The 26,841-nt window shown below is 41.9% G+C and overlaps 1 protein-coding gene across 1 annotated transcript; it reads left to right on the top strand.

The window, feature by feature from the left end:
- The first annotated feature begins 818 nt into the window (after positions 1-818).
- On the top strand, positions 819-25,941 carry LOC104933344 (matrix-remodeling-associated protein 5). Its single transcript, XM_019273963.2, has 17 exons — positions 819-1,374; positions 7,122-7,247; positions 7,674-7,810; positions 12,653-12,782; positions 13,915-14,153; positions 14,362-14,513; positions 15,639-18,761; positions 18,949-19,217; positions 19,483-19,756; positions 19,848-20,048; positions 20,326-20,844; positions 20,953-21,124; positions 21,255-21,521; positions 21,657-21,783; positions 22,095-22,175; positions 22,628-23,771; positions 24,519-25,941. The coding sequence occupies exons 2-17, from the start codon at positions 7,161-7,163 to the stop codon at positions 25,070-25,072; spliced, it is 7,476 nt and encodes a 2,491-aa protein (XP_019129508.2). The 5' UTR covers positions 819-1,374; positions 7,122-7,160; the 3' UTR covers positions 25,073-25,941.
- The last annotated feature ends 900 nt before the right edge of the window (positions 25,942-26,841 follow it).

Raw genomic sequence — 26,841 nt, 5'->3', positions numbered from 1 at the left:
GATATATTTAGGTCTTATTCAACAATGGCTATTAAAAAATAAAGTATGAGTAAATAACCACCAAGAATTTTCATTTTGTGGGTGTATGTATACTTTTGCTCCAACAGTTTTTAACAGGCCTGTGCAAAACTTTTTACAAGCTTTTTCATCTTTTTCTTCCCTAAACGAAGTAAACAAAAGTGAAGCCAGAGGTTAGGCACTAAACAAAGGAGCTCTGTTACAAAAAGCCTGTTCATATAGGTTTGTTTAGAGTATGACGACAACAAGTGAGCAGGTCAGTGAATTAAGTGTTTCCAAATGGCACCAACAAGATCAAACCTATTACACAGCCAACGTGCACAATATGTCAAGACTCAAAATTAGCCTTCAGCAGTGTTATGAAAAGCCCAGACTGTACGTGAAAAAAGCCAGCATCAATCCTGTGACATGCTATGTCAACACACAGCAATGTATGGTGCCACAATGTTTCAACACTGCAGGTATTAGGTACAGTTACAGAGGCTTAAAGCTTAAACAACTGGACTGCTAAAGCCTCCCCATCCTGTTTAATACACTGTAAATTTTATCCGGGCAGATCATATGAATAATACGGACTGCCTGCCAACTTTTGGAAAGGACGCGTCAGTGTGTGTAGCCGCCGGCGCAGGTTTGATATCTAAAGACAGGTTATTATAATTGGCTAATCTGTATTCAGAAGCTGTAATGTACCTCAAGAGGCTGAAAAGAGAAAGAAGAGGGAGGTGGAGGGTTGGAAAGGTGAGAGCGTGTAAAGAGAAAAACAGACTGAAAGAGAAGGCAAACCAGAGGGAGTGAGAGAGAAAGAAAACAGAGAAAAGGAAAGGAGGAAAAAAAAAAGGAAAGTGATAATGTTTCCACCAGGATCGCCTGTGTGAAATGGAAGTCAAGAATCTCAGAGAGGGAGGACGAGGGGTAGTTAAAGCGGGGAGAGAGGAAGAGGAGATGAATGGAGGAGGTGAAGGAAGGAGCGTAGGTGTAGGAGGGGATGGAGAAGGAGCATTCCTGACTGCACAGTTACCGAACGGGACGAGAAAGAAGTTGATCTGAAATCCAGATGCCTTAAAGACCAACAGAGGGTCAAACTAATCCACACACACACACACACACACACACACATAGAAAGCTCCATCCTGCTCCTGCTCTGTCTGTTCACAGACCTCAGGACCTCGGTGGCTTTACAAGTCGGCAAACATCCACAGGACTTAAACACCAACTGGATACTGTTTTTTTTTTACGCCTGTTTTTCTTGTAAAACTTTGACTTTCCAGCCTGCAGTCAAAAAGTAAAGGACTTGTTTTGGGGTCTATTTTGTACTCAAGCTGTTTATTTTGTCCCCCCTTCTGGAGGAATTTCCAGGTGAGTCTCTTGTGGTTTTCATAATGAGGACTTGTTAAATGCTCCCAGATGTAAAAGTAACTTTAACACACGCTGTTGTTTGGTTTGTTTGGTTAAGGTTTGCTCGTTCTCAGGGCATCGTTTTCTGTGAAGATTCTCATTAAGTGTCTTTTTCTTCCAGGGGTTTGAACCACACACACTTAACTGAAGTTGATGTATGGTTAATGACTAATTGTCCTCACTTAAAACTGTCAGTTAAATAAACCAAAGTTGTCTAATGAGTGTCACGAGGCTGCAGCAGTGACAGCTTTAGAGCCGCGTTTATCTTCGCAGCATCAAAGAATGCTGCCTCACTTTGAAATCTGATTTCATACTCACCATCGTGTAGTAACAGATGTGGTTGGTGCGGCGATGATTGACTCGTGTCAAGTGAAATTAGCGGCAGACAGTCCAGTGATGTCTATTTTTGGTCTACTGAACCACTTTTTGTTCACAGCTATGAACCAGCACTTGTCTTTGAAAGCTGTTGTACTTTTTGACCTACACGGTGCATCCAACACCCACCTAAAAGAGACAGACATAGACACAAGATTGTGTGCAAGGAGCATCTGAAATACTTTGTATACTGTGTGCAAGGCACAGAAATCCAGCCTGTTATCAGTGATGTATTTAAATCATATTGGGAGCAATGAGCACTTCAGGCAAACAGGCGGTCTATATAAAACCAAGTATTTATTAGGCACATGCAGCTTTGTTTTAATGACTAAAGGGAGCCAGCTTTTAATTATGATAAGCCAGAGGCTCAATAAAGCGTGCTCGACTTTGCCTCGAGTATTTTAGATTTACTTTAAAGCCACTTTAACGTCTCCCCGTGCTACTGCAGGAAGCCTTCCTAAAACCTTTGAGAGATTTACAGCCAGTACTTGGAAAGCAAATCTTGAAAGGAATCTGCCTATGAAAATGATTAAAAGCGATTGATTAACATCCAGGCAGATGATTTTGTTTCTCACCCCGTGTATGTAAAGACAAACCTTAGTTGCGTGACACAAAAAGGGGGGAAAAAAGGGACATTTGCTCCATATTTTACGATTTTATGACACATTTACAACATCTATAAATAAAACAGACTTCTAAAAACCAAAGCCGTCTCTATTTACCAGCAGAGTCTCTAAAGACTATAAATTTTATGTCCCGCTGTAATAAATCTAAATAAATTACCATCAGCAAGGCGATGTTGAAGTGAGTAGGTGGAGAGGATAATTGTTATATCAAATAACTCCCCTGAATCGTAATGTTCAAATGTTTGTCAGTCGTTAAACACAGATGTTCAACTTGCTAAATACATTTCGGAGACGAGGTTGGTATCCAATAGCAACCCCCCCCCCCTGCACATGATGTTAAAAGCGATTTCTGAATGAGGATATATGGGCAGCACATGATATCAGACTTGCGTGGAAAACATGTGGGAATCATATTGTATTCCTCTCATGACATGTGTTATCTTGAATCGAGCAGCTGTGACTTGGCTGGCAGTCGGCGTAATGCTTTCGACATAAAGATGTATTGGCCTTGCTCAAACATTCTTTAAAGAACACACCATATATTAAGGAGACTGATTTGGCTTTTGATCAGCTTTCACGAAAATTTGCCAAAGAAATTTGTTGGGAAGATTATTGAACAACGTAATCGAAAATAAGACACGTGGTGATGTTTTCCTTACCGCAACTACGCCGATTAATCTAACGCGTTCTAGGCTGCGAGATGTAGCACGCCTGGCTGGTGTTCGTAAACTGTATGACTGACTGTCAAACACTTGTATGCCAGCATTAGCGATGAAAAACAGCCAAGCTCAGGCAGCCAAAAGGCAAAAGGTTGCCATCAAACTGCCTTTTCTTCCATTTCCAGATGAATGTAGTTTGTACATTTTGATACGGCATAGCAGTAATAAACCAAAAGTTTAATTTACGCCATTAGCAGTGGGTTAATGGCGGGGACCGGGACATAATAGAAGAGTTAGAATCTATGTTATTAGTTACACCTATACTTCTATTTTCTCCTGAAGGTATTGGACAGCACGGGGAAAGATTTGATGGCTCAAACTTGAACGGACTGAGGTGCATTTTTGGCCAATAAAATGGAAAATTCCCAAAGTGTCTCAGCATCATGCTAAACACATCAGTCATACTGAAGATGATGCAAAAAAACATGATGATCCAATGATCTATTGGTACGGTTTCCACAGTATATTCCCCTTACGGTACAGATACAGCCTTTCCTTTTCTCTTCATAACTCTGTTCATCTGATTTTGACTCCTTGCATGCTACATTGATCATGAAGAAGCCCATATAGAAAGGAACAAAGGCGTGAATGATGAATTTTGGCAGGATTTAAAGAGAACCAGTGCCAGTGAACATGTGATTTTAATAAGTAGAAGGTCGGGCAGCGTAGTGTTCTGGCTCTCTCGGTGGAAGTACAGCACTTTATCTCTGTCAGGTCAGAGTCTGGGAGGGGTACTAAGTGTCCTTTTCTTCTTTCTGTTCTCCTTCCTCTGGTGCCTTCCTTCCCTTTTCTCTCTCCCCTTGCATCACCTTACCTCGTCTTTTCTGTTTTTACGCTCTCCAAAGTGTCCAAAGTACTAACGCAGGAGATCTGGTAAAGCCATTAGGAGGAAGGGCAGGAGCAGAGGACGGCGTTTACCTGTGGTCATCATAACTCTCGACACTAGAGGCTGACTGAATTGACACCTTTATTGTGCCGTAAAGTCAAGGTAAAAGCTGTTGCAGGATCAGGTTTTAGTCTTACCTGAGCCACATTAAAAGTGAGGGTCGCTGAACAGATGCGTGTAACACCCAATTAAATGCATCCAGCATCCTTCCGACGTGTCGTTTAGATCATAGACACAGATTTTCAACATAAGACATTCATGAGAAAGTCAGATACTGCCTTTTTAAAAAGTAAAGGGTGATTTTTAATTAACTTGGCCACAAGGTGTCAAAGTCATTAAAGACCCTGAGGGGATAAGTTCAAGCTCTTGTGGCAGAATGAATCTTGAGCAGCTCCAGAGCCGACCCTGACCTCTGACCTCCATGTGGCGGAGAAGATTTCCCACTGTGGATCAATAAATCATTACTATCCTGGAGGTTGTAAATGCACAAACTGTATTAGCTGCAAACGCGTGGAATTTGTGCGAAAGTTCATTCTTCTTGAATCAATACGTACGCAAATGATTAGTGACAAAATCACCTGACTCCTCTCAGCACTACCGAGTTTTTCAGTCTCATTCATTTGATTTATGTGTGATTAGAAGTACTGCAGTATGTAGACAGCTCTAAATATTTCCTTAGAAGTTGGTGGGGACCAAAAGCAGACCTAAAAGGAGAGTGAATACTGGTTTGGAAGGTCGTAAAAATTTCATTGACGTCTTTGCATTTCAGCTTCCAAGCGGCCAGATCGGTTAAGGCAGGCTTACGGTCCAATGACTATGTTCAGATAATTCAACTACATGTCACGGTCAGCTGCTAATGACAGCCATGGGATATGGTTGAAAGCTCTTTAGCCATGCTGTCACAGCCTTTGGACACCTCAGAATGAAATTACGTGAATTACTTCCTTGAATTTTGAGTCCAGTGCCATAGTTTATGCCTGCCAAACTAATGTTTCCAACAGTCTGTGCAGTACTGTGTCTTCAAGGCTCATAGCGACATGTTAACATTCTAATATGCTAAACTAAGATTAAGCATTTAGCCTTAAAGCCAAGCACAAAGCTGCTAATGTGAATGCAGACTGTGCTCTTGTAGACTCTCCAGATGATGTAAATCACAGCAGGCCAAATTCTCATTTGATGTTCGCCACAGTGCCAAACGTGTCATATTGCAAAGCCAACACTTCATTGGCTTCCACCTTTACAGATCCTGGTACTAAAGAAACATGAAACATAACTTGGCACTGAGACCGTTAGATTAGTTAATCTTCTCACCAGTTGTCACTTGTTACAATCTGAAACGATTCAATTTATCTGAACTGTCATCGCTCAAATAAACAGCGAGCCTGACTGACTGATCTCTATGTAGGTTAATGTATCTGACAGATCAGGAAATCCAAACTGGTGTGTGTCTGTGAGAGAGAGAGAGCTTGATTATCAAACATGTTACGATCCAGGTCAAATTCTAGGGCACTCCTGTCTTCCTGTCACAACTGACACACACACACACACACACACACAGCTGTTAAGTGAATCAGCCTCCCTGTGTGGAGAAAACACAGAGATAGAAGTGGAAACCAGAAACCCCAAACTGGCCTCTAATGGCTTAAAATACCTCATGTGTGTGTGTGTTGTATGTGATCTGATTGGTGTGTGTGTGTGAGTGTGTTTCGATGAGTGTGCTTGTATGTAATTGGTATGTAATTGGTACGTAATTCCCTTAAAGGAGTATGTTAACATTTAACTCAACGTAATTAGTGCCAAACCACCTGGCGCTGTAGCGAACCACAGCTGCCCGTGTTAAGTGGCTTTCCACTCTCCTGTCTGTCGCATTGTTTTTCATGTATTGAATTCTATTTTCCAGTATTTGTTGGGGCTACCAGAGTTCCCTTAATCCCCATCACAGACAGACGGTTTGTCTATTGTGTGTCTTCAAATAAATACACAAAAGAGGCGCGCAGGAATAAAACCTCTCCGACGTGATTTATCAACCTTGAGGGCGACTATTTTGCTAGTTTTGTGTAAGAGGAGCTGCTGCAGTTGTCGGCTTACTCTGTCTTTGATTCTTTCTCTTGCTAATTCTTTGTTTCTTCGTCTAACATCTGTGGGTGCACAAGCCTGGGCCTGCGTGCACTGGTTATTAATGTAATGCATTTTGCAAGTCATTATGTGGATTTTTTTCTCTTTCATCGCGACTAGCCGGAACTACAGACAGAATCTCTGAGTTTCGAGAGCTTCTCAGCTGTCAGAAGTCAAAGGGTGAAAAATCAGCTGAATATGTATGGGCGCATACGTGTGTATATATAGACAGGGCATGTCCATGCACTGAAAGCTATGTGTATACTATTATGGCACTGTGCTCGTGAATGTGGCCTGTTTTTAGGAGCAAGAGTACAATAATCTTTTAGAAATGAGCCCATATTACGACCTTAAAACTGCTATAAACAATATTTTTATATTAGATCACGTGACCACATGTGAAAGTGGTCTCTTGTAGCAAACCCAACAAACACACAGATAGTTATTGCCCCGACTGCAGTTCCCCTTAACTATATGGTGGTGATATGTAGCCTCTTTTGTTGAGAGAGACTAGTTGGTGAACATAGTGAAGCTTTCAGAAGCTAACACATCAGATAACTGAGTTGTCGGAGACCAAAAAACAATGCAGGATGCAAATGAATGTTGTTCGTTATATCATTTTTGTAAAGTGATTTCAGTGTTGTGTTTACAAGTGGACTTCTGGTGCCCCCAAGTGGCCAACAAATCACTTCATGCAGGTGTAATATAAATTTTCTATAGTGTATACTGTCCTCTATAACGTATCTATCCATTCTATAAACTACATTCCCATTCATGCAACAGGCAAAAGGTAAAGTAGAGTTCACTTTGCACAAGCCACTTGTTTGCTGAGCACATCGATCAATAACAATATCACTACATTGAGTCAGTTTTTATCACTTTTACTGTACAAGACACAATCCACTACTACTAACAGCCCTGCATCTACTCTATTTTATGTTTGTTCTGTTCATGTTTGCATCTAAATCAGTCCATCCCTTCCTGCAGGTGTATTAATGACGTGAGCGGTCAGACAGCCATCCAGTCATGGCGCTGTGGTGGTGCGCCAACATCCTCTGCAGGTTGGCCGCAGCGTGTTTTCCTCTGCTCTTCTCATCACTGCTGTGGCAAACGGTAAATGTTGATTGCAGGAGGGCTCTCGTCTTCTCATGGACGCCGGTGAATGCTTGAATACAATCTATAAGAAAAGGAGGCTGACATATGTGTATATTCATTTTCTTTTAAAAAAAAAATGCAGTTTTTCTAAGGAAATGTTGAAAAATTTTGACTCACGCGTGAATAAGTCATCTTTAAAAAATGCTTGATGGGATTAAGGCAGAATGTTAATATAATATGTCTTTCTAAACTGTCAGTGCCTACACAGGTCTGAACTCATCTGTTTGCTTCTCCTTCTCTTATCTCATCTTTTTTGAATTTCTGAATTTGCCCCTCCTGACTGCTCCCTCGTTTATCTAATCTCCTTTAACTCCATCTTATTGCTTTCCTCTTTCATCCCATCCGCCCCTTCTCTTCCTCGCATACCTCCTCTCTTCTCTGTAGATCTCCCTCGCAAATGCCATCCCATCCTGCCCACAGAGCTGTAGCTGTCCGGGCGTTAAAGAGGTCCACTGTACGTTCAGGCACCTCACCGCCATACCAAAAACTTTTCCTAAAGACACAGAGAGGCTCAACTTTGGGTAAGACTCAGTCGCTATGCAGAAACACGCATGCACACAGAAGCATTGAGCCATTGTTATCAACGGCGGCCCCAAGGGAATGAAAAGTAAACACTCTACAGGAAATAGCGTGGAATGTGGTGGAGGTAATTTGTCAGAGAGGTGTTTTCTTTAGCTAACAAATGAGCATCACTGCCTCTAATAACTCACAAAGCATAATGCTGAGACAAGTGCTTTTTTTCGGTTGGCAAGATAGCATCAGGACTGTTCTTTTTTTCATGCCATGGCTCCAACAGAAAAATTACTCTCTTGCCTCAGGGGTTCAAATCATAAAAAACATATTGCTGCTTGCCATCCGTTTATCATATGTCAACCTTTCATAGGAACTAAAGACGCCGATTGTGCACCAAAGACAGCAGCCTCATCACTGGGATAATCAGCACACCACCTATGGTGCACTTAATTTGACAACATCTGCTTTAAACCCAGAAGATAAGGGCTTAGCACCAGCATGTGGTGCCGAACTGACTCCGGAGGGGATAAAATCTCCTAATCACTTCCATGTGGGTTTCTGTATTGTGGATGGAGTTTTTACTACCCTCCAGCACAGCAGAGAAATCACCATGCCCACTGTCTTTTGTATATAACAAATTGCTTTGTCTCATATTGGCTCCAGACAATACATATCGACATGGCGAACCACTTGGCAAACACAAGTCAGAGCTCCACTTTTGTTGACGGGAGGCTTATCATGTGCATGTGGGCACATCAGAGCCCCACAGACCTTCCCATCCTGCCTTTCACTACTGGATATGATAATTTGATAGGCTAGTAGGAAAATGATCACAAAATCTACAATGCAGGGGCAAGCTACGGTCTACAGGAGGTAAACTGTCTCCATATGCGCTCCTGTACTGTGGAAGCAGAAGTGTGGGAGCTATCAGTGCATTCCAGATAATCTTGGTCTAAAACCAAAATAAAATGCATGTGCTGTTTTATACAGCCAGTATTACACTATAGGGACCAACTAACTATGCTGGAAAAGGCTTGGCGAGAGCAAAAGTGTTATATAATTATAAATTCACACCACCCCCTTCAGGCCCGATGGAAAAAAAGTAATAGATTCCTTTTCCTTGATGTTTATGAATCTAACTTTTTACATAAAAAAAACACACATAGAGCAAACATAAATTAACAACTGCTGTCAACTGAATGTCTAAATATTGAAGCATATACAAATATTACATGCACCACGGCCACCGAGTTAATCACAGCCAATCTAGTCAGTGTTTCAAATCCCACTGGCCCCACTAAGTAGCATATTTACATTTTTAGAAACATATTTAGAAGCACATAAACCAGGAAAACGACCAAATCTGAGCAAGCAAACAAAGTCTGGTAGGTGAAAACGCTCTGCTTCTGAAACGCTTATGGCGACTGACTAAGATGTGCCTGGTGGGGTTTTCGCATCAGTCAGTCAGAGTATAAGTAGTTATGAGTTATTAAGTTGCAAATGTTAGCATGTCTATACTCAGTGTTACTTCCAAGGCCAAGGAGCATTCAATACATTATCTTACATAGTTAGGCTAAAGAAAATCCTAAACGATAGGACATCCACCGTGTAGTATTTCCCCACAGTGTGGAAGCGATGCTAGACTTGTAACTTTAGGGGCTCTGTCCTGTTTTTTATTCTATTTGGGAAAGTATATACTCCAGCAACCTCTGCCGAACTTCCTACCCCATAGCATTACCGAACACATTTGTATTCTAAAGTCGATTTCTCTGGTAACATTAAAGTCGCACATACTGTTTGAGCATTTTAATATGGGGGCTCATGGAGATTGACTTGTCCTGTAGCCGGCCTCAAGTTACTGTTCGAGGAACTGCAGTTTTTGTCACTTCTGCATTGGTGTCACAACTTATGGAGCCAACGATAGCTTATTTAGCTCACTAGAAAGAGCTGTAGTCAGTTAAAAATGAGAAGGTTGCATTGGTCTGTCTCTGTCTGAAATTAAGAACTAATTGTTTCAGAAATTACAAAAGATTTGGTGTGGTAAATCTGTCACCATCTTTATTGCAAACAGCGTATGTGCTGTGTGAGAACAGACAGCTTCACAGGCATAGCAGCAGAAACGATGTGCTGATGATGAAGCTTTGTAAGTCAAAACTGAGCACACAGCTTTCAGTTCTCCACATATATTCTAATGGATTTCACTGCTGATTACTGTTTGATGTTGCTGTTGTGTACTCTTTCCCCTATTGATTCCTGATGCTTGTTTCTTTGTGTGGGGCAGAAGGCATTGTATGGTCTGATGGAAATAAAGGGAACACTTCAGCAGAGCAGACATTTGGAGGGGGACCAAACCTTTAGGGAGCTAACAGCCTCTCACTTTCTAAACATTAGACCACCCTGTAAAATGGGGTGCAGACCACGCGGATTAAGTCTCTAATGCAAAACTGTTGGTATATGTTCACACCAGGCATTTTTATAATGTTTTATTTACACTCTGGGACCTGTTCTCCTTTAGTATTTCTGAATTCAAAAGGAAACCGCTCTAAGAAGTGCAGGTGTCCATCCTCTTTCAAAGGAACTTGCGTGCCATTGTTTAGTGAGTAACGTGGATGATGGCATGGACCACCTAGAGGGAACAACCCCAATGCAAATGGATTGATGGTTGTGAAGATGTGGGTGTTGATATCTAATAGCCAGCAGTTTTTCATATTTAGAGTGTCTGGCATAGTGACAATGACTCTTAGCTTCAGCTCTTTCTCCATGCACTCTATCATGATACAGTAATGATAAATTATGGAAAACATCACAGACAAATCTGCCATCTTTAAAGCTGAAAAAGCTCTAACTGTTTCAATGAGAGTGCGTGAACTAGACCAAGATCACTTGCTGACCTAATGGCATGTGAAACTACTTTCCCCACAGTGACCCACTTCTGATTTTCTGGTGCTATGCCTAACAATTTTTGTAAACAAACACTGATTGGCCAGGTGTGCAAAAAGGTAAAACAAATATTGTGCTGAAACTATCTTTACTTCACCCAACAACATCCATCAATTTTTGTTTGTTACAATCGAGAGCACCACCATGAATACCTTTGAGGATACCCCATCTGTGCAAATAATAGGGAATAGACTGCAAAAATATGTGAAGGACACACATGCTGTGCCTCAGTTTGCATACTTATACTTGCTATTTTGAGTACATAAGTGTTTTTACACTGTCCCTTGTGGCAAAATGTATTGTACTTGGATAGCGCGCTCACAACAGTTGAGTGCAGAACTCTGGACACTTATTGGTCGCCACTTAAGCTACATAGCAGAAGGGGAGGGACCACCGGCATTGTAAAAATGGTGATCAAGGAAACTGTGTAGATTACAACAAAAAACATTTATGTAATAAACTTACTGGTAAATTTTCAGCAGGTTGAAGGAAACAAAGATGCTACAATTTCGTTTCAAAGAAACAGGAATCAATGATTTCAAAGAAATCATTGGTGCTGGTTGTAATTTGGTTAAATGTTGCAATCATCATTTCCATAAGTGCAAAATGACTGTACGTGAATTGAGACAACACTACGCTCCTAAAAATAGTGCACTACAATGTACTACATAGAAGTTGATTGAGACACAACAAGAGATCGTTTAGGCAGTTGGATGCAGCTAGTCTGCAAGCAGTCCAGGACATTGATCAGACTCAATTTAGTTTTCAGTATCAATATAAGCTTCATGCAGATAGATCCTGCTGAAAACCTTTAAAATACTGAAGGTATCAGGATAATAATTGGCCACAGTAGCCAATCTTTTCATATTTTGCTGCATTCCACCTCTGAAAATGTCAACTCATTGTCTTGGCGTTTCTTCAGTACGATGACAGTCGAGTGTTTGAGCTTCATTGTGCCTTGAAACGTGGCCTGCGAATGCTTGGAAGTCCTGTATACTGAAGGAATGCAAGAGCTTTCACTATGCTATAAGAGCAAAGCACTGACACTGCCAAAGGTCAGTTCCCAATGGGGGAAACCTACACTAAGAATATGTGCATCATGGTAAGGAAAGACACTCTGGATGAAAGTGGCCACTCAATGATATATTGTGAGCTGGCTGTTTTATTGATGGCAGCGGAAAAACGCAGAATCTCCCATATGTGTTCAATTGAGGTAGGGATAGCTGCACCCGAGGAATGTTGCGTGTTTTAGAGTTTGGGAACTCAAGATTCAAGATAATAGACTAAGTTAGACAATACTGTTCTGATTTCTGGTGTTGGAAGAGCTGACTAACACTCACACTCAGAAATCTGTCAAACGCTGTCAGACGCTGCCAACACACAACGTGCTCTGCTGTGTTTCCTGTGATAAATAATGTCTTTGGCTCTGGTATCTACTGTTCTATACTGTACTTGGCAACAAGTTTGACTCGTTAACAGATGTGTGTTGTAATGTGCACAAACCTGAAGACTGCAAGAGAGGTTTTTCAATAGTTCTTTGTATTTTTTTTATTGTTGATGTTCATATGCACATATACCTGTCTATACTGGATTGTATATTAGTGTGAAAAGATGCTACATGAGAGCAGCTCTTGATGTGTGTGGTGTTTGTGCTTTTGTCTTTCACATAGTGAAGGCAAGAATGAGGAAATAATTGCAGGTCCAACTGACCAACTGAGGTCTCTGTCTTCTTTCCATTCATTGTATCCATTCCTAACCTTTTCCACTACATAAGGTCACATTACTGAGACACACACAAGCAAACACCGACTGCTAATGAATTTTAGTTTCCTATCCCTCTGACCCTCCTGATGACCCCCTGTTAGCCTTTCATCCCAGTAACTGGTGCTGTTTTTCTCTCTCTCCAACAGTTATAACAGCCTGACGGAGGTCGAGGGGTCAGAATTCAGGTCACTACGGCAACTGGAAATGCTCATGTTGCATGGCAATGACATTAGCACAGTCCACCCCGGGGCGTTTTACAGCCTGAGATCACTACAGGTAGGAGTTGAGTCCTTGCCAGGACAGGCAGCAGCACAAGTCATTTTAACTTTATTGATTAATACTGATACAAGACACACAGACAATATTAGAGCATATAACAATCTAGAAAAATACTAATAATGCAAGTTATGAATTCAGCATTAGTTAAAACAACGACACCATCTGTAGGTCTTTCTTTCAATATGAATTTAAAAGCATGAGAAATCAGATCTTTGAGTTTTGGAAACAACCCCAGAATCGCCTTGTATATGAAAAATATTTTGCTGTTTCCTACATTCTGTTCTGGTCCAGAAAGTTGTTAAATACTTAAGGTTTCCGATGTGGTGTCTTCATTTTCTGTCTTAAGTGTTTACTCTGGCTCTAAATTGTAGCTGGAGCAATTCCTAGCAAAACAAACACATGATTAGACCATTGGTGGAAAGTGGAATATGAGTCAAACTATATTTCAAGTGTGTGAAGAAACACACACAACAGAGAGATGATATGTATAAAAGGATATATAAAAGTAGTGAACCACACTAGGGGCTTGCAAATACCAAAAACACACACAGTGTGTGTACAAATAGAGCCAAATTAAATTCACTCTGCCTTTAACCACATTTAAGACAGAAATTAGTTGCTCTTTTGAGTGCTTGACTACAGATGGGTCCAATCAGAATCTAAATTTGTATTTTAAAAAGACTCCACATCCATCAGAATTAATTACATCAAGACCCAGATTGGATTGGCTTTAGGTCCATAAATTATATGAGTTATTTGTCCCCAGAAGAAAAATGTTGCAATGGCTCTAGAGGGCTTGCTTGGAAGGGGAGATTGAGGTAAAGGGTATTTCATTGGTTGCAGTCTCCAACTACGCCACTAAATGTCCTGCACACTGGACAATTAAAGGCTGAGTTTCTAAATGAAGCTGCTCTGCAGACTTAAAGGGCTGCTGAATGTAGACTTAAATTAGTGTGGATGCCAGAGAGACATCTGCAACAAGTCTCGTTACCCTTCATAGCAACTTCATAAGCCAATTGTATATCTGAGCTGTGTCTCTGAGTTTGAGTCCTTCTGCCCTTAATTCAATAATTGCTTATTATAGTTTTAATGTTCATTAAATGTCAGTGTATTCATTTTTATTTTCCAGATCTTGAAGTTAAGTTACAACAAGCTAACATCGGTGAACGCTGGTCTGTTTGAAGGCCTTGTCGGTTTGATCCGTCTCCATCTGGACCACAACCTCATTGATTTTATAGAGCCGTACTCCTTCTCAGGCCTGACCTCCCTAAAACTCCTGCAGCTGGAGGGCAACCTTCTCAAAGAAATACACCCTCATACTTTCATAACAGTGTCGCTACTGGGAAGCTTTTGGACCTCTGGACTCAAGTAAGAAAGAAAGGATACATATTTATATTTGTTTAATAAGAGATACATAAATGTGAAGTAAGACTAGGTATAAAGTTGCTATATCTGTCCCTCATACTTTATTAGGTACTACAAGATATGTGTTTCTCTGTTTTCTGCACAATACATTCAAGTGCAGTCACCCTGCAGAACATTAAGTGAAGAAAGTGATACAATGTTTTTGCCTCAGACACTTACACCTGTCAGACAATCTGTTGGAGCAGCTCCCTGCCGCAGCACTGAACACAGCTCCCAGGCTTGAGCTCCTCTCTCTGCATGGTAACCCTTGGACCTGCGACTGTCAACTCAACTGGTTAGTGGAATGGAGCACCACACATGAAGGTAAGGATGTTAAAGTTGCAGAGAGATCTGGTGAAATATTGAGAAGTTCTGGTTCTTTAGCTGCGAAAATGCTCCGCTATGTTCACAAACTAGTTGGTAGTCTGGCAGTGCTGAGCAGATATAGTGTTTCATGAGGTTTAGAGCTTTTGCACTGCCTGTTGCAACTCGAAACAATGATATGAGAGTGGTGAGTGTAAACCAATGTAGACAGCAATGAGCTGAAACTTGTTACAAAGCTCCATAAAGCCAAGATGAGCTACAGATCCAGGTGATAATTCATCACTACGAGTGACGCTTTTCACACCATTTACATGTCATTTGATACATTGTCATTATAATAAATGTAGGTTATACCCACTCCAATATCTGTCACAGCAGAAGTGTCGCTGTAAAACAAGGCACTGAGCAACGTAACTGATGAGCTCCTGTCAAGGCAAACAACAACCATTTAATCTTTAAATTAACATACACTGTAACTGTGTAAATGTATTTATATATGGTCCAAATGGTGCTTCTCTAGGCTTCAGTCAAGTGTTTTTGAAGCAAAACTAAAGTGCTGACAGGAAATGTTGCACGTCTGCCATCCATCTTTTGCACATATGAAGGACAGAGCTACTCTCAGTAAATTGATCCATATGCAGTATAGAAAATCAATTTGTTTACTTTTTCTGTATTCATCTTTCTCATCCGACACATGTGCTTTGTCTCATTTTCCATTCGTTTTCACGAATCATCTTTAACCAGTCCCATATGCTAGCTGTTTGTATCAACAGAACAGTTGATAATAAATCATCATGTTTATAGCCTGCTTCGGCTAAAAATAAGAGGCTGTGACTGCCAGAACTTTATTAGTGGATGCATGAACTTTCACTGAACCTAAACTCATGAGGTGATAAAATTGTATCTGCATTTGAACAAACTCCTGTTTGGATGTTTTATCATGCCATCTCCCCCTTATGTTCCTCTCTCCCATCTGAAGTTATTACTTAGGTTTTCCGTTATCTACATCTCGCTGCCCTTTCCCTCCGACCCTTTCTCCTCTTTTGTTTTTCCCTCGAATTCCTCAGATTGTTTCCATCGTTCCTTGTCCCCCTGCCTTTTCATCTCTCCCTCTCTTTCTCCAAGGTATAATAAAGTGCAAGAAGGAACGTGGTGCCAGTGAGGTTTGCCCCCAGTGCTCCTCTCCTCGACCCCTGAATGGCACCTCTTTGCTTGGACTGACTCCAGACAAGCTCACCTGTGAACGACCAGCTCTTCGCTCCTCCCTCAAACAGTGGGACAATCCCGTGTGGGCTGAATCTGAAGCAGAGCCTGACCTCCCATACACCCGTGACTTTGAGAAGCCTTTAGGCCACCTAACGATCGTTCTCTCCGACAGCCATGGAAACAATGCTCATGTGGCATGTGGCGTGCGACACCCTGGAGAAAGCTCACCCATGACTTGGATAGTAAATCCACTTTCACCTGGGGAGTTGTCTGTCAATGTATCACTGGCGACCGTCCTTGAATGTGAGATTGATCGGGAGACGCTGCAAAATCTGTGGCAATTGGTTGCATATTACTATGAAAGTCCTGCTATCTTAGAAAGAGGCCAACAAAAAGGAAATGCAAGCCGGATAACCTATCAATATTCCCAAGCTGTAAATGAAAATTCCCCATATTTCACTGATTTAAAAGGATATTTGGTTGCAGAACCCTCGTGGCTGCTTCAACCCAGAGTCACTTTGAGGCTCAACAGACGGCAGACAACAACCAAGAAGCTGGTGATGGATTTCACCACTGTAATTACCAAGAACATCAACAGTCACAGAGGGCAGGAAGATGACAATGCCATGTCCTGGGCTCTAATTCGCAGAGGAACATCAGGGCGGATCCAGACCGCACTTGATGGTACAAAGGTTCATTTGGAGTGCATTGTTGTGACTTCAGATCCAGATGTGAAAGTGGAGTGGATGCTTCCAGATTTGTCTATCGTGGAAGATGCAACTGAAAAAATTGAAATTTCTGAAAGAGGGGAACTTGTGATTTTAAATGCCACACTGTCCGACTCGGGCCTTTACCATTGTATGGTCAGAACCAAAGCCGGTGTGGACTTGATGCCTTTGAGGCTCACCATAAAAGAACACACACTCAGCCCCACTGCTTTAAATGGTCAGAAAATTGTAGTTGAAAAGGGACATTCATTTTCTCTCCCATGTGAGGTGACCTCAGTCCAGCCAAGTCAAACTATGTGGTACCTACCTAAAAACCAGATTCTTCTCCCCACACAACAGACAAGACGAGCAGAAATGATGGAAAATGGTACTTTGGTGGTAAGGAGGTTAACACAAGAAGATGCAGGAGAATACAGCTGCTTGGCTTCAAATCTGTACGGAGTTGACATGCTATCGCACATGGTGACAGTCACAGGAGAAAAGGCCTCTGAAAGGTCGAAAGTACAGACTGAGCGAGGTCAGCAGTTGTTGTCAGTTGGTGTAGAGGATGGAGAAGGTTCAGGGGGAGATTACCAGGAAATTAAACGCCCTTTTGCAACACAGTTCCCGAAGAAAGTAGGAACACAGCAAAGGAATCCTAATGAGTTTTCTAAAAGGATAAGAATCAAAGATCCAAAGAGAAAACCCAATAAATCTGTTAAGGAGTTAGATCCAAATCGTTGGGCAGAGATATTGGCTAAAGCTAACGCAAAACCAAGTGTTACTTTGCCCACGGAGGTGTCACTACCGGAGCCCAGCACTTTAACTGTCCAAACAAGTACATTCAAACCTACTACTACAACTGCCACTACAATTGCTGCTACTCCTTCACCCCCTACTGATACCCCTTCTGATATTCGGATGTACCCAACAAAAAAGACCTCTTCCACAGTGAAGATATCAAATAACAGAAAAGCTGAAACATCTGAAAGTCAGCCACAGGTTTTACAAACTCCACCTCCGAGAAGTACAGAACCAACCCCACGACATGTTGGTGGGATCGCAGAAAAAGCAGAAGCTGTCACAGACACTCCTGCTGTTAGGACTCCTCAGCCAGTCGATCATTTAGAAAATAAGCACTCTGGAGAGGGGAGGAGAAACTACAACCTCATTCCTGGTCAATCAAACAGGAGACGGCCTCCTTATAGACGTAGAAAACCCCCAATGAGAAGAGTCCGTCCGCCTGTACACCCTAAGCCACAAACAACTGTTCCCCCAACAAAAACTACACCAATGACAACGACCACACCTACAACTACTACCACTACTACTACCACCACTACTACTACCACTACTACTACTACAACACCTGTTCCAACCACAGTAGAAAACTATGAAACATTATCTGCTGAGTATGAGCCAGAAGAAGATGAAAGCGAATACAGTGAAGAATATAATTACAAGGATAGTGATACTTTGGATGCCAAGGAAGATTTAAATAGTAAAACTTCTCATACCACTAATGATCTTGACAGTGTTCATACCACATTCCCATCAACTAGAGAAAAAGATACCCATGTAGGTACATCTTCAGGTAGACATAATTTAGCAGATCCAAAGACAGTTGTTACCCCAAAGTTAGATAGTACCCCTCATCCAACTGAAAAGAGTGTGGCAGACACTGATACTGGAAAGAAATCTGAGAAAGAGAGGGTCGAGATCAGAACACAAACTGAAGAAAAGAGCAGAGATGATAAAAAGCTTGCAGGAGAGAGTGAGAGGGAGGTTATACCAGCAATGAAAGAAAAAATAGACACAGAAGCCAATAAGAAAGACACAGATAAATCTAAAGAGGTTACACAGAGCAACATTTCCCCAGATAGTGTCCGATTAACGACACAAAATAGACCAAGACCTGACACCCGACCATCACTAGCACAAAATACACCAACCCACACAAGAATTTCAACTTCCCGGGTCATTATGTCAAATTCAACAAGGGGCAGAACAAGACAAGAAGTCACACATAAAGAGGATAAGGAGGCAAGCAAGCCAAAAGCAATGCCTGAGATTTACAGTTTCCCAGTGATGGAACCACTTCACCCCTGGCTTCATCAGAACAAACAGGGAGGAGGGCAAAGCACCAATTCGAGGATTACTCACACAAACCGAGACAGAAACACAGAAAGACAAGGTGAAGTGAATCCAGGCAGGCATTCCCAGCTTCCCAGAGTCCCCCCGACGTCCCGCTGGCCTTCACATCACCATCATCACCATTACTTTCCCCACTACCCCTCCTGGCCAGGTCAAAGGTCATTTCCTCCTCCAAGGCCTGGTAAATACAGCTACTGTGTAATTTATGTATGAAATGCTGAAATGCTGTATTGATTTCACTAGCAAACATCCAGAAAAAGACAATATTATGTTGGCTTGGTGTTATTTATCATATCATACATTCGTCTATTCCTGGTTTGAGTACACGATCATACATATTTGATTAAATGTTTGCTCTCTGCTCTCAGGTTCTGGGTCCCACCTTGTGCCCACACACCGACCTTGGTCTCTGCCCCACCCCTGGGCTCATAACCCGGTTGTTACCAACCGACCAGAGATAACAGCTGAAACAGTAAAGCCCACACCTACTGTTCCTGGAACAACAGGAAACTCCAGATTTACACACTCTAAACCCCACATATCACATCATAATCAGCATCAAAACCATCACGTGGATGTCAGGACCCAAACCAGAGATCAACTGTTTCTGTTGAGGCTGAGGAACAGATACAGACAGGTATGATGAGGCGTGCAGTGTGTTGAAGTAAACAACAGAAAGTGGAGCTAGTTTAGTTAGTTAATTTGCCTTGCAGTATGCATGACTCATTAACTCATAATCCCTGTGCAAACCTTTGTCACAGCAGATATCTTGATGTAATAGCAGGAAAACCAATGGATATACTCAGTACTCTCAGCTCTCAGAGATCACACTTAATTCCAAGTAAATTGGTTAAATACCATATATAATAACTGAACTTGATCATTCATTTTGATTTTTCCAGGTACAGCTTGATCGCATCGCTCAGCTAGGGAGGATAGTGACACCCAAACCTCGCACTAGCTACTACAATCCTCCATTCCCCATCACATCTAAACCAAACCCATCGCCACATAGGCCCTACACACCCAAACCACCAGCACCCACTGCTTCTTACACTTACACCCTGAAACCTGCTAAACCTTCCTCATCATCCTTCTCTGGTTTCATCCCGACCCCTCATCCTTACCACCCCACCACCCCTGGGGTTGTGTATGGAGGTCGATGGCCTGTTGGAGGTAGGTGCACTATTGTAAAGAAATGAGCAGTATAATTTAATATTCTGTATTTCAATCTTTAATAATGCTATTATTTAATGTTACCTTGTAGCAGGGCGAATCAGCTCTCGGCGACCCACAGCTGCGCCTCCTTTCCCATGGGTGTTGGGAGCTGAAAATGGTGGGATGAAACCTCGCATTACCACAGTAGCCACAGCTAGTGTGTCAGTACTGGCAGAGAGTGATGTTGTCCTGCCCTGCAAAGCATCAGGGAATCCTGAAGCCAACATTGCATGGACCAAAGTCTCCACAGGTAAGAAGAAGACAGAAAAAGGATGTCGGACAAAAGGAAAATTACCGAATGAAGGAACATGAGACAGTTGTAAGAAAAATCGAGGGCTTTCAACTCAAATCTCTCATCAAATCTGCCTGCTAGTGTGTCTGTTTTGATACTATCACTGGGGAACGCCAGACAGAAATTTTCAAATGTGGAAAAGTCATTGAAAATCATGACAGACTGAAATCTCTACCTCGCTGTCTCCTTATCTGTCTCCTTTCTCTTATCTGTCTCCTTTCTCTTCCCCTCTCAGGCGCTACAATCCCAGCAAACACAAAGCTCGGTCCCCGTTTTGAAGTCTTCAAAAATGGAACTTTTGTCATTAAAAACATCCAACTTCAGGATAGAGGTCAGTACCTCTGCACAGCCCAGAACAGGTTTGGGTCAGATCGCATGGTCATCACGTTAGCTGTCCAGACTGAGGCACCCAAGATCCAGCCACCTAAGTCAACAGAGATAGCAGTCTACTTAGGGAAAGGTGTCACTCTTGACTGCTCCGCCTCGGGAAAACCACCTGCACAAATTTCCTGGATTCTTCCGGACAGGACATTTGTACGCGATGTTGGGACTGTTCAAACTCAACTTTCTCCAATGTCTCTGCTTCAAAATGGAACCCTGCAAATTCACTCTCCTAATTTCTCCAGCAAAGGGGACTATAAATGCATTGCAAGCAACGCAGCAGGTGCTGATACAATTACTTATCATCTCCATGTGGCAGCTCTGCCTCCAAGCATCAGTGAAGGAGCAATGGATACTGTGATCATTCCTCCAGGTACAGTACAGAAAGTTTGAGCTTTTCCCCATTGAATTGCTAGTAGAGAAAAATCCATGTCCAGTGTCTCAATGAGTAATCTAAACAAATAAAATCTTATCTAACCAGGCAGGAGTGTGTATGTCCACTGCTCCGTGAAGGGTGAACCAATCCCCACTCTGAAATGGACGCTTCCAGGTGGTGTCCATGTTAAGCCATCACAGTTTCTTGGACGCAGGCTGTTTGTCTTTCCCAATGGGACGCTGTATGTGAAGAATGTTTCACCAGTTGATGCTGGGAGGTATGAAATGTGTAGTATCAATGATCCAATGATCTCTTTCTAGCACCACCAGTAGATTTACATCAGGTTCCTCTGAGCTCTCAAGCTGCAGGTTTAAAAAGTCACCAGGCTGCTGTCGATCCTTTCACAGGTACGAGTGTTTGGCCACGAATCCTGTGGGCATGGCCAAAAGAACCGTCCAACTGGAGGTGAGGGCGAATTCCCCATCTGTCTCCCACCAGCCTCCTGCTCCTCTTCCCATCCCTCCAACCCACCGACATGGTGTGCCATCCCGCCAGCACTCTGTTTCAGCTATGTATGGTTCTGCTGTGTACCTCCACTGTCCGGAGTCTAGCGGATCCACACGAGGGACCATCTGGCAGCTACCCTCCAAAACCATCATGGAACATCGATATAGGTATCTTACTTTTGTCATTTTATGAATAGGTATAATATTGACCAAATTATTAATACATTTAAAGGTTTTAGTTTCCATTAAACTTGGCTGACTGCTTTAATCACAACCTAATTTCTTTCCCCCATCTGCCTGCAGTCCAGAGAGACCAATTAAAGTCTTCCGTAATGGGACACTAAGGATACTTCAGCTAACAGAGCTGGATGGTGGAAGTTATCTGTGTGTCTTTCAGCGACCCAATGGAGAGGACATGGAGCTCTTCCAGGTATGAACAGGACAGATAACAACTTCAGGCAGGTTCATTTTACTGCCAACTTTTTTCCATTAGTCTATGTTTCATTTCTGGCTGTTTGTCAGTAAGAATACCTGCTTTATTCAAGTATCAAAATCACTGTTGTAAAGACATGTCTTTACACCTTCTTTCTAGGATCAAACATGTAAAAAAAAATAGGATATGTTTCTGTATATGGGCTATCAAATACTGTAACATTCAATCAGTACCTGACTGAAGTCTGTCTCTGCATTTTCCAAGCTTTCTTTCTGTATGTGCTCATACATTTCTCATGTATTCATCAGGTAGAGGTGTTAATGACACCTCCCAGAATCGAACATGTGAGGACTGCGCAGACGAGGGTCACCTTTGGAGAAAATTTCCAGGTAGGGAGCTTGCTCATGTCAAATTTATTTAAAATAGGATTAGATAGGTCATTGTAGGTACTTTTCCATATCAAGTGCATCAAGTGTTTTTCTGCATTTTATGACTTTATATGTACAAATACATTTGACCTTTAAGAAATCAGGGTCTCATTTCCTGAAACCATCTTAAAGTAACGTAGTGGCTGTATTAATAAAATAATGAGCAGAAAGATGCTAAAATGTCACTATGAATGACCCATTTCGAATTACACAAAGTTGTTTCACCAACTGTTTGTGATTTGTGCAGCACTACAGTTATTAGGAAAAAGGAAAAATTGCTGAGCATTTAATCATTTGAACCAACGCCCCCAACCCCTAGTAAGATCTTAATTCAGAAATTAGTCTAGATTCCTCCTCACACTTCCTCCTTAAACATTACTTAGATTTTTTTATTATGTTTTTTTCTCTTTTAGGTTGACTGTGTTGCAACAGGTCTCCCTGATCCAGAGGTTTCCTGGAGTCTACCAGATGGAACAATGATCAACAATGCTCTTCAATCAGACGACAGCGGCCTTCGCAACCGCCGCTATGTTATTTTTGGCAATGGAACCTTACTTCTCCAGCAAATGGGCAAAAAAGATGAGGGTGACTACACTTGTTTTGCCAAGAACAAACTGGGCAAGGACGAAAGAAAAGTGAGCGTCAAAGTTGGACCGAATGCTCCAAAAATTAGATTTAAATCACAAACACTGGTGATCGTAAAGTTAGGAGAATCAGCTAAGTTGAGTTGTCAGGCAACAGGTGAACCTGCACCAAAAATCATGTGGATCTCACCAAGAAATGATGTGATATCAATGTCATCAGACAAATTCCAGATTATGGATGATGGGTTATTGGTGAAAAAATTAAGACTGTTTGATGAAGGGAAATATGCATGTGTGGCACGAAATTCTGCTGGTGATGACGTTAAAAATATGAAACTTGAAGTTGAACCCCAGGAACCGTTTATCAATGGAGTAAAAGGCAAGACCACCACAAAGGCTTTGGCTGTTTCCTACCAAACAGCGCTCCTGGACTGCAGAGTGGAAGGGAAACCAGAACCAAGAGTGTGGTGGGTCACTCCTTATGGCCAGTCACTCCCAACACCCTACCTAGGTGGACGCTTCCAAGTGCACCGGAATGGGAGCTTGGAGCTGAGAGGGGTGAGGAAAACAGATGAAGGGAGGTACATGTGTCTGGCTAAAAACAATTTGGGCGACTCTTCACTTTTGGTTGAACTAGACATTGCATCAATAGCAGAGAAACCAAGTTTTGCTGTTCCCAATATAGAAATCTTACCAATAAAGCAAGACGGTGGGTTAATAAGCCTGGAGTGCCCTGCTCGTGGCAAGCCAAACCCAGAGTTTGCATGGGTTCTGCCCAACGGGACGATGTTAACGCCTGGTGTTAGACTCCAACGCTTCACACATCATCTGAGTAATGGAACGCTACAGATCTCTCAGCCGGTTCCAAGTGATAAGGGAGTATACCGGTGCCTTGCAAAAAATGTGGCAGGACAAGCAGAGAAACGCTATGCGCTGGAGGCAGGCAGAAAGCCAGTGATCAGAGGATCTACAGGTATGCATTGTTTTCGCCGCTCAGATTAATGAAGCAGGAGTCTCTTTAGATGGATAATAAAGAAACTAAGGGCGTTTTCAAACCTGAATGTGTCGGCACCATGGTAAGGCCAGAATTTAGGAATACCATGGGCTTTTTTTTCAATGGTTTCCATTGCTTGATTTGCTTGTGCCACCCAGAAAAAACTGAACAGATGCTGAAACTATTGTTGTAGATTATGAGCTGGCAAGACAGCCCAGTTGGTGGACAATGAAAAGAAAGCAGGCAGCACTTCATGCTGCTTCTGCTTTTTGTCACCTGAAGATGAAAGATCTGGATATAATTCAAATTGTAGGCCTACTGAGTAGGAACTTTATGAAAATTTTAGAAGCAGCAAAGTAGATGTCACAGTGTAATTCATCTTTAAAAGTAAAATTACAGGCTTGACTCATGTAAAAGTAAAAGTACATGGACTAGCTGTGAGTTTTGTTGCATCCTCAATATTTGGGCAGCAGGAGAGGAAGCAATGAGTTACAGCTACAAGAAGAATGAAGAATACGCTTTGCTGTGTTTGTTTTGGTGCATACCTGAGGATGATTTGTGTGTTCAGATCTGCCAAAACAAATCATGCCAATGCAAACCAACCAGAGCATAACTGAACTAGACTAAACATTGCAGGTTTGAAAACACCCTAAAAGTATTGCCTGACTTGTATTATTTATTGTATCAATTTTTTTTGCATAAAATATGCTCTTTTTACTTTTCCAGGTGGGATGAAGATCACTTATGGCAATATTCTCAACTTGCCCTGCACTGTGGATGGCTGGCCACAGGCAACAATCACATGGACCCTACCTAATGGTCTTGTTTTGGACAAACCTCAAACCATCAGCCGGATATCATTTTTCGTCAATGGGACCCTCCAACTCAGGCAGGTCGCCACCTTTGACAAAGGAACATACACGTGTAAAGCTTCCAACTCTTTTGGCTCGTCAACACTATCCTACCCAGTTGCAGTGATGGTTTTCCCACCACGAATCACCAACACGTTGACCTCAATAACAAGAGTCAGCCGGGGATCGCCAGTGATGTTAAACTGTGTTGCAACTGGCATTCCCAAGCCGGATATTTCATGGACGTTGCCTGGTCGTACAACGCTGGTTCCACATAACCGGTTCACAGTGCAGGGAGGGATTCACATGACAGAGGAGGGCAGTCTGATCATACAGAACCCCGTACTCATGAACTCTGGCATTTACAAATGCAACGCAAAGAACGCACTCGGAACTGACTTTAAATCCACTTACCTACAAGTGGTCTGAGTGACAGTTGTAATAATAATACTGGGCAAATCTCACAGCATTACTGAGACTGGACTGGAGAACAGGATTTGAATATGCTGCATAATAAAGAAACTCTGGAGAGAGATTTGAAAACTGCCTGACTCTTGGCTTGAGATACCTGGCATAGCAGTTTCCACTGAACAATGAAGTTTCAAATATTGACAGTTAACACATTCACCTTTTGTGATTTTTAACTGTTGTGTTCTGTTTTATGGTGCAAATGTTGCGGAAGTCTTTTAATTCTACGTTTTGTGCTTAAAAATGCATTTTCACTTCCGACCTTACCCCATTTATGTGATTTCACAATCCCCATACGACATGATAATTTGTAAAATGTTATTTTAACCTGACACTGCTTGTTCTGCACCTGAAATGACTTAAAACTCCTCTCTCTTGCAATGGATATATCTAAATGTAACGCCTAATCCTTATATGAGTATTATTGTCTATGTGTTGGTAAAAGTACAATTTTGGTCTATAGTGACTTCATCTGTACGCGGCAAATATGCAATTGCTCACACCACAAAGTAGGCACTTTACCAAACTTTTCCTGTGAACTTTACAGCAGACAACCTTACAATTCATCAGCAAGCAGTAATGAGTAGTGGAGTGATATTAATTCAGCTTATAAAGTGCCATATTGTAGGTAACTGAATGACTCTTTTCTCGATACAAATACAGCTGATTGCTGCTCTGCAGCGTGTATCAGAGAATGAATTACTGTATGTATCATTGTCATTTATTCATGTTCATAATGAGTGTGGAAGGGATGGCTCATCGTAGCTTACAGTAGCTATTAATGAGTCCTTGTGGGACACTAATTACAAAAACAAAAGCAAAGGTGCACATAACAAAAATATGTAAGTATATAATTTATAAGTAAAAAATAAAACATACATGTATGTGTTGTTTTTTCAGTCGGTTTCCTCATTTTTGATAGAAGAATGAGAGGAGAAATGAGTTGAGGTAGTTTGGGCATCTGTGTAGGATGCATCCTGGGCGCCTTGCTTTTGAGGTTCTTTGGGTTTTTCCTAACTGACTGGAAGCAGATGCAGAATTTGCTGGAGGGATTACATAGCCCATCTGGGAACGCCTCAGGATCCACCTGGAGGAGCTGGAAATCTTGCTGGGAAGAGGAATGTCTGAAACGCCCTGCCTAACCTGCTGCAATGCGACCTGATCCCAAATAAGCAGAAGAAAATGGATGGATGGATAGAGTAGACAAAATCAATTTATTCAGTTTGCTCACAGTCATAGAACCACAGATTACTGACCGCGAGATGCCCTGACAATACTGACATTTGAGGAAATGGAGAGCTGATGTGGCCCAAATGTTGGAAGCTATCATGCCTGTTTTCTGCCTTATGTAACATTTCCACATTAAAATGTCTAAAACATTAGACCTATATAGCTTTCGTTGTTTTTTTGTTTTGTTATGATGTTCAAACCCGTAAAAGTTATTTTATTCAGGTGAGGGTGCATTAGCTTCTTACCTCTAGTTTCTCTAACCTCCAGGTAAACACAGATATATGACGGATACATCAGAGAGAGAGGAAGAAAGGCGACAAACGTGACTAAATGTAATTTGAATAACACTTCCACAATTAACTGTGTGACTGCTTTCATTGACAGGTAGGTGCTGTTACAGATGGCTTATTTGAGCGACCCGGTGTCATTCAGCCCGCCTCAGGTCTGCTAGTTATTTACGTCTTTGCCAATTTTTAGATTAGCAAGGAGGCAGAAGAGGC

This window comes from Larimichthys crocea, chromosome I (genome assembly GCF_000972845.2).
Source record: "Larimichthys crocea isolate SSNF chromosome I, L_crocea_2.0, whole genome shotgun sequence".
Classification (NCBI taxonomy): domain Eukaryota; kingdom Metazoa; phylum Chordata; class Actinopteri; family Sciaenidae; genus Larimichthys; species Larimichthys crocea.
Note: the sequence above shows the minus strand (reverse complement) of the source record. Positions and strands in the feature narration are given on the sequence as shown.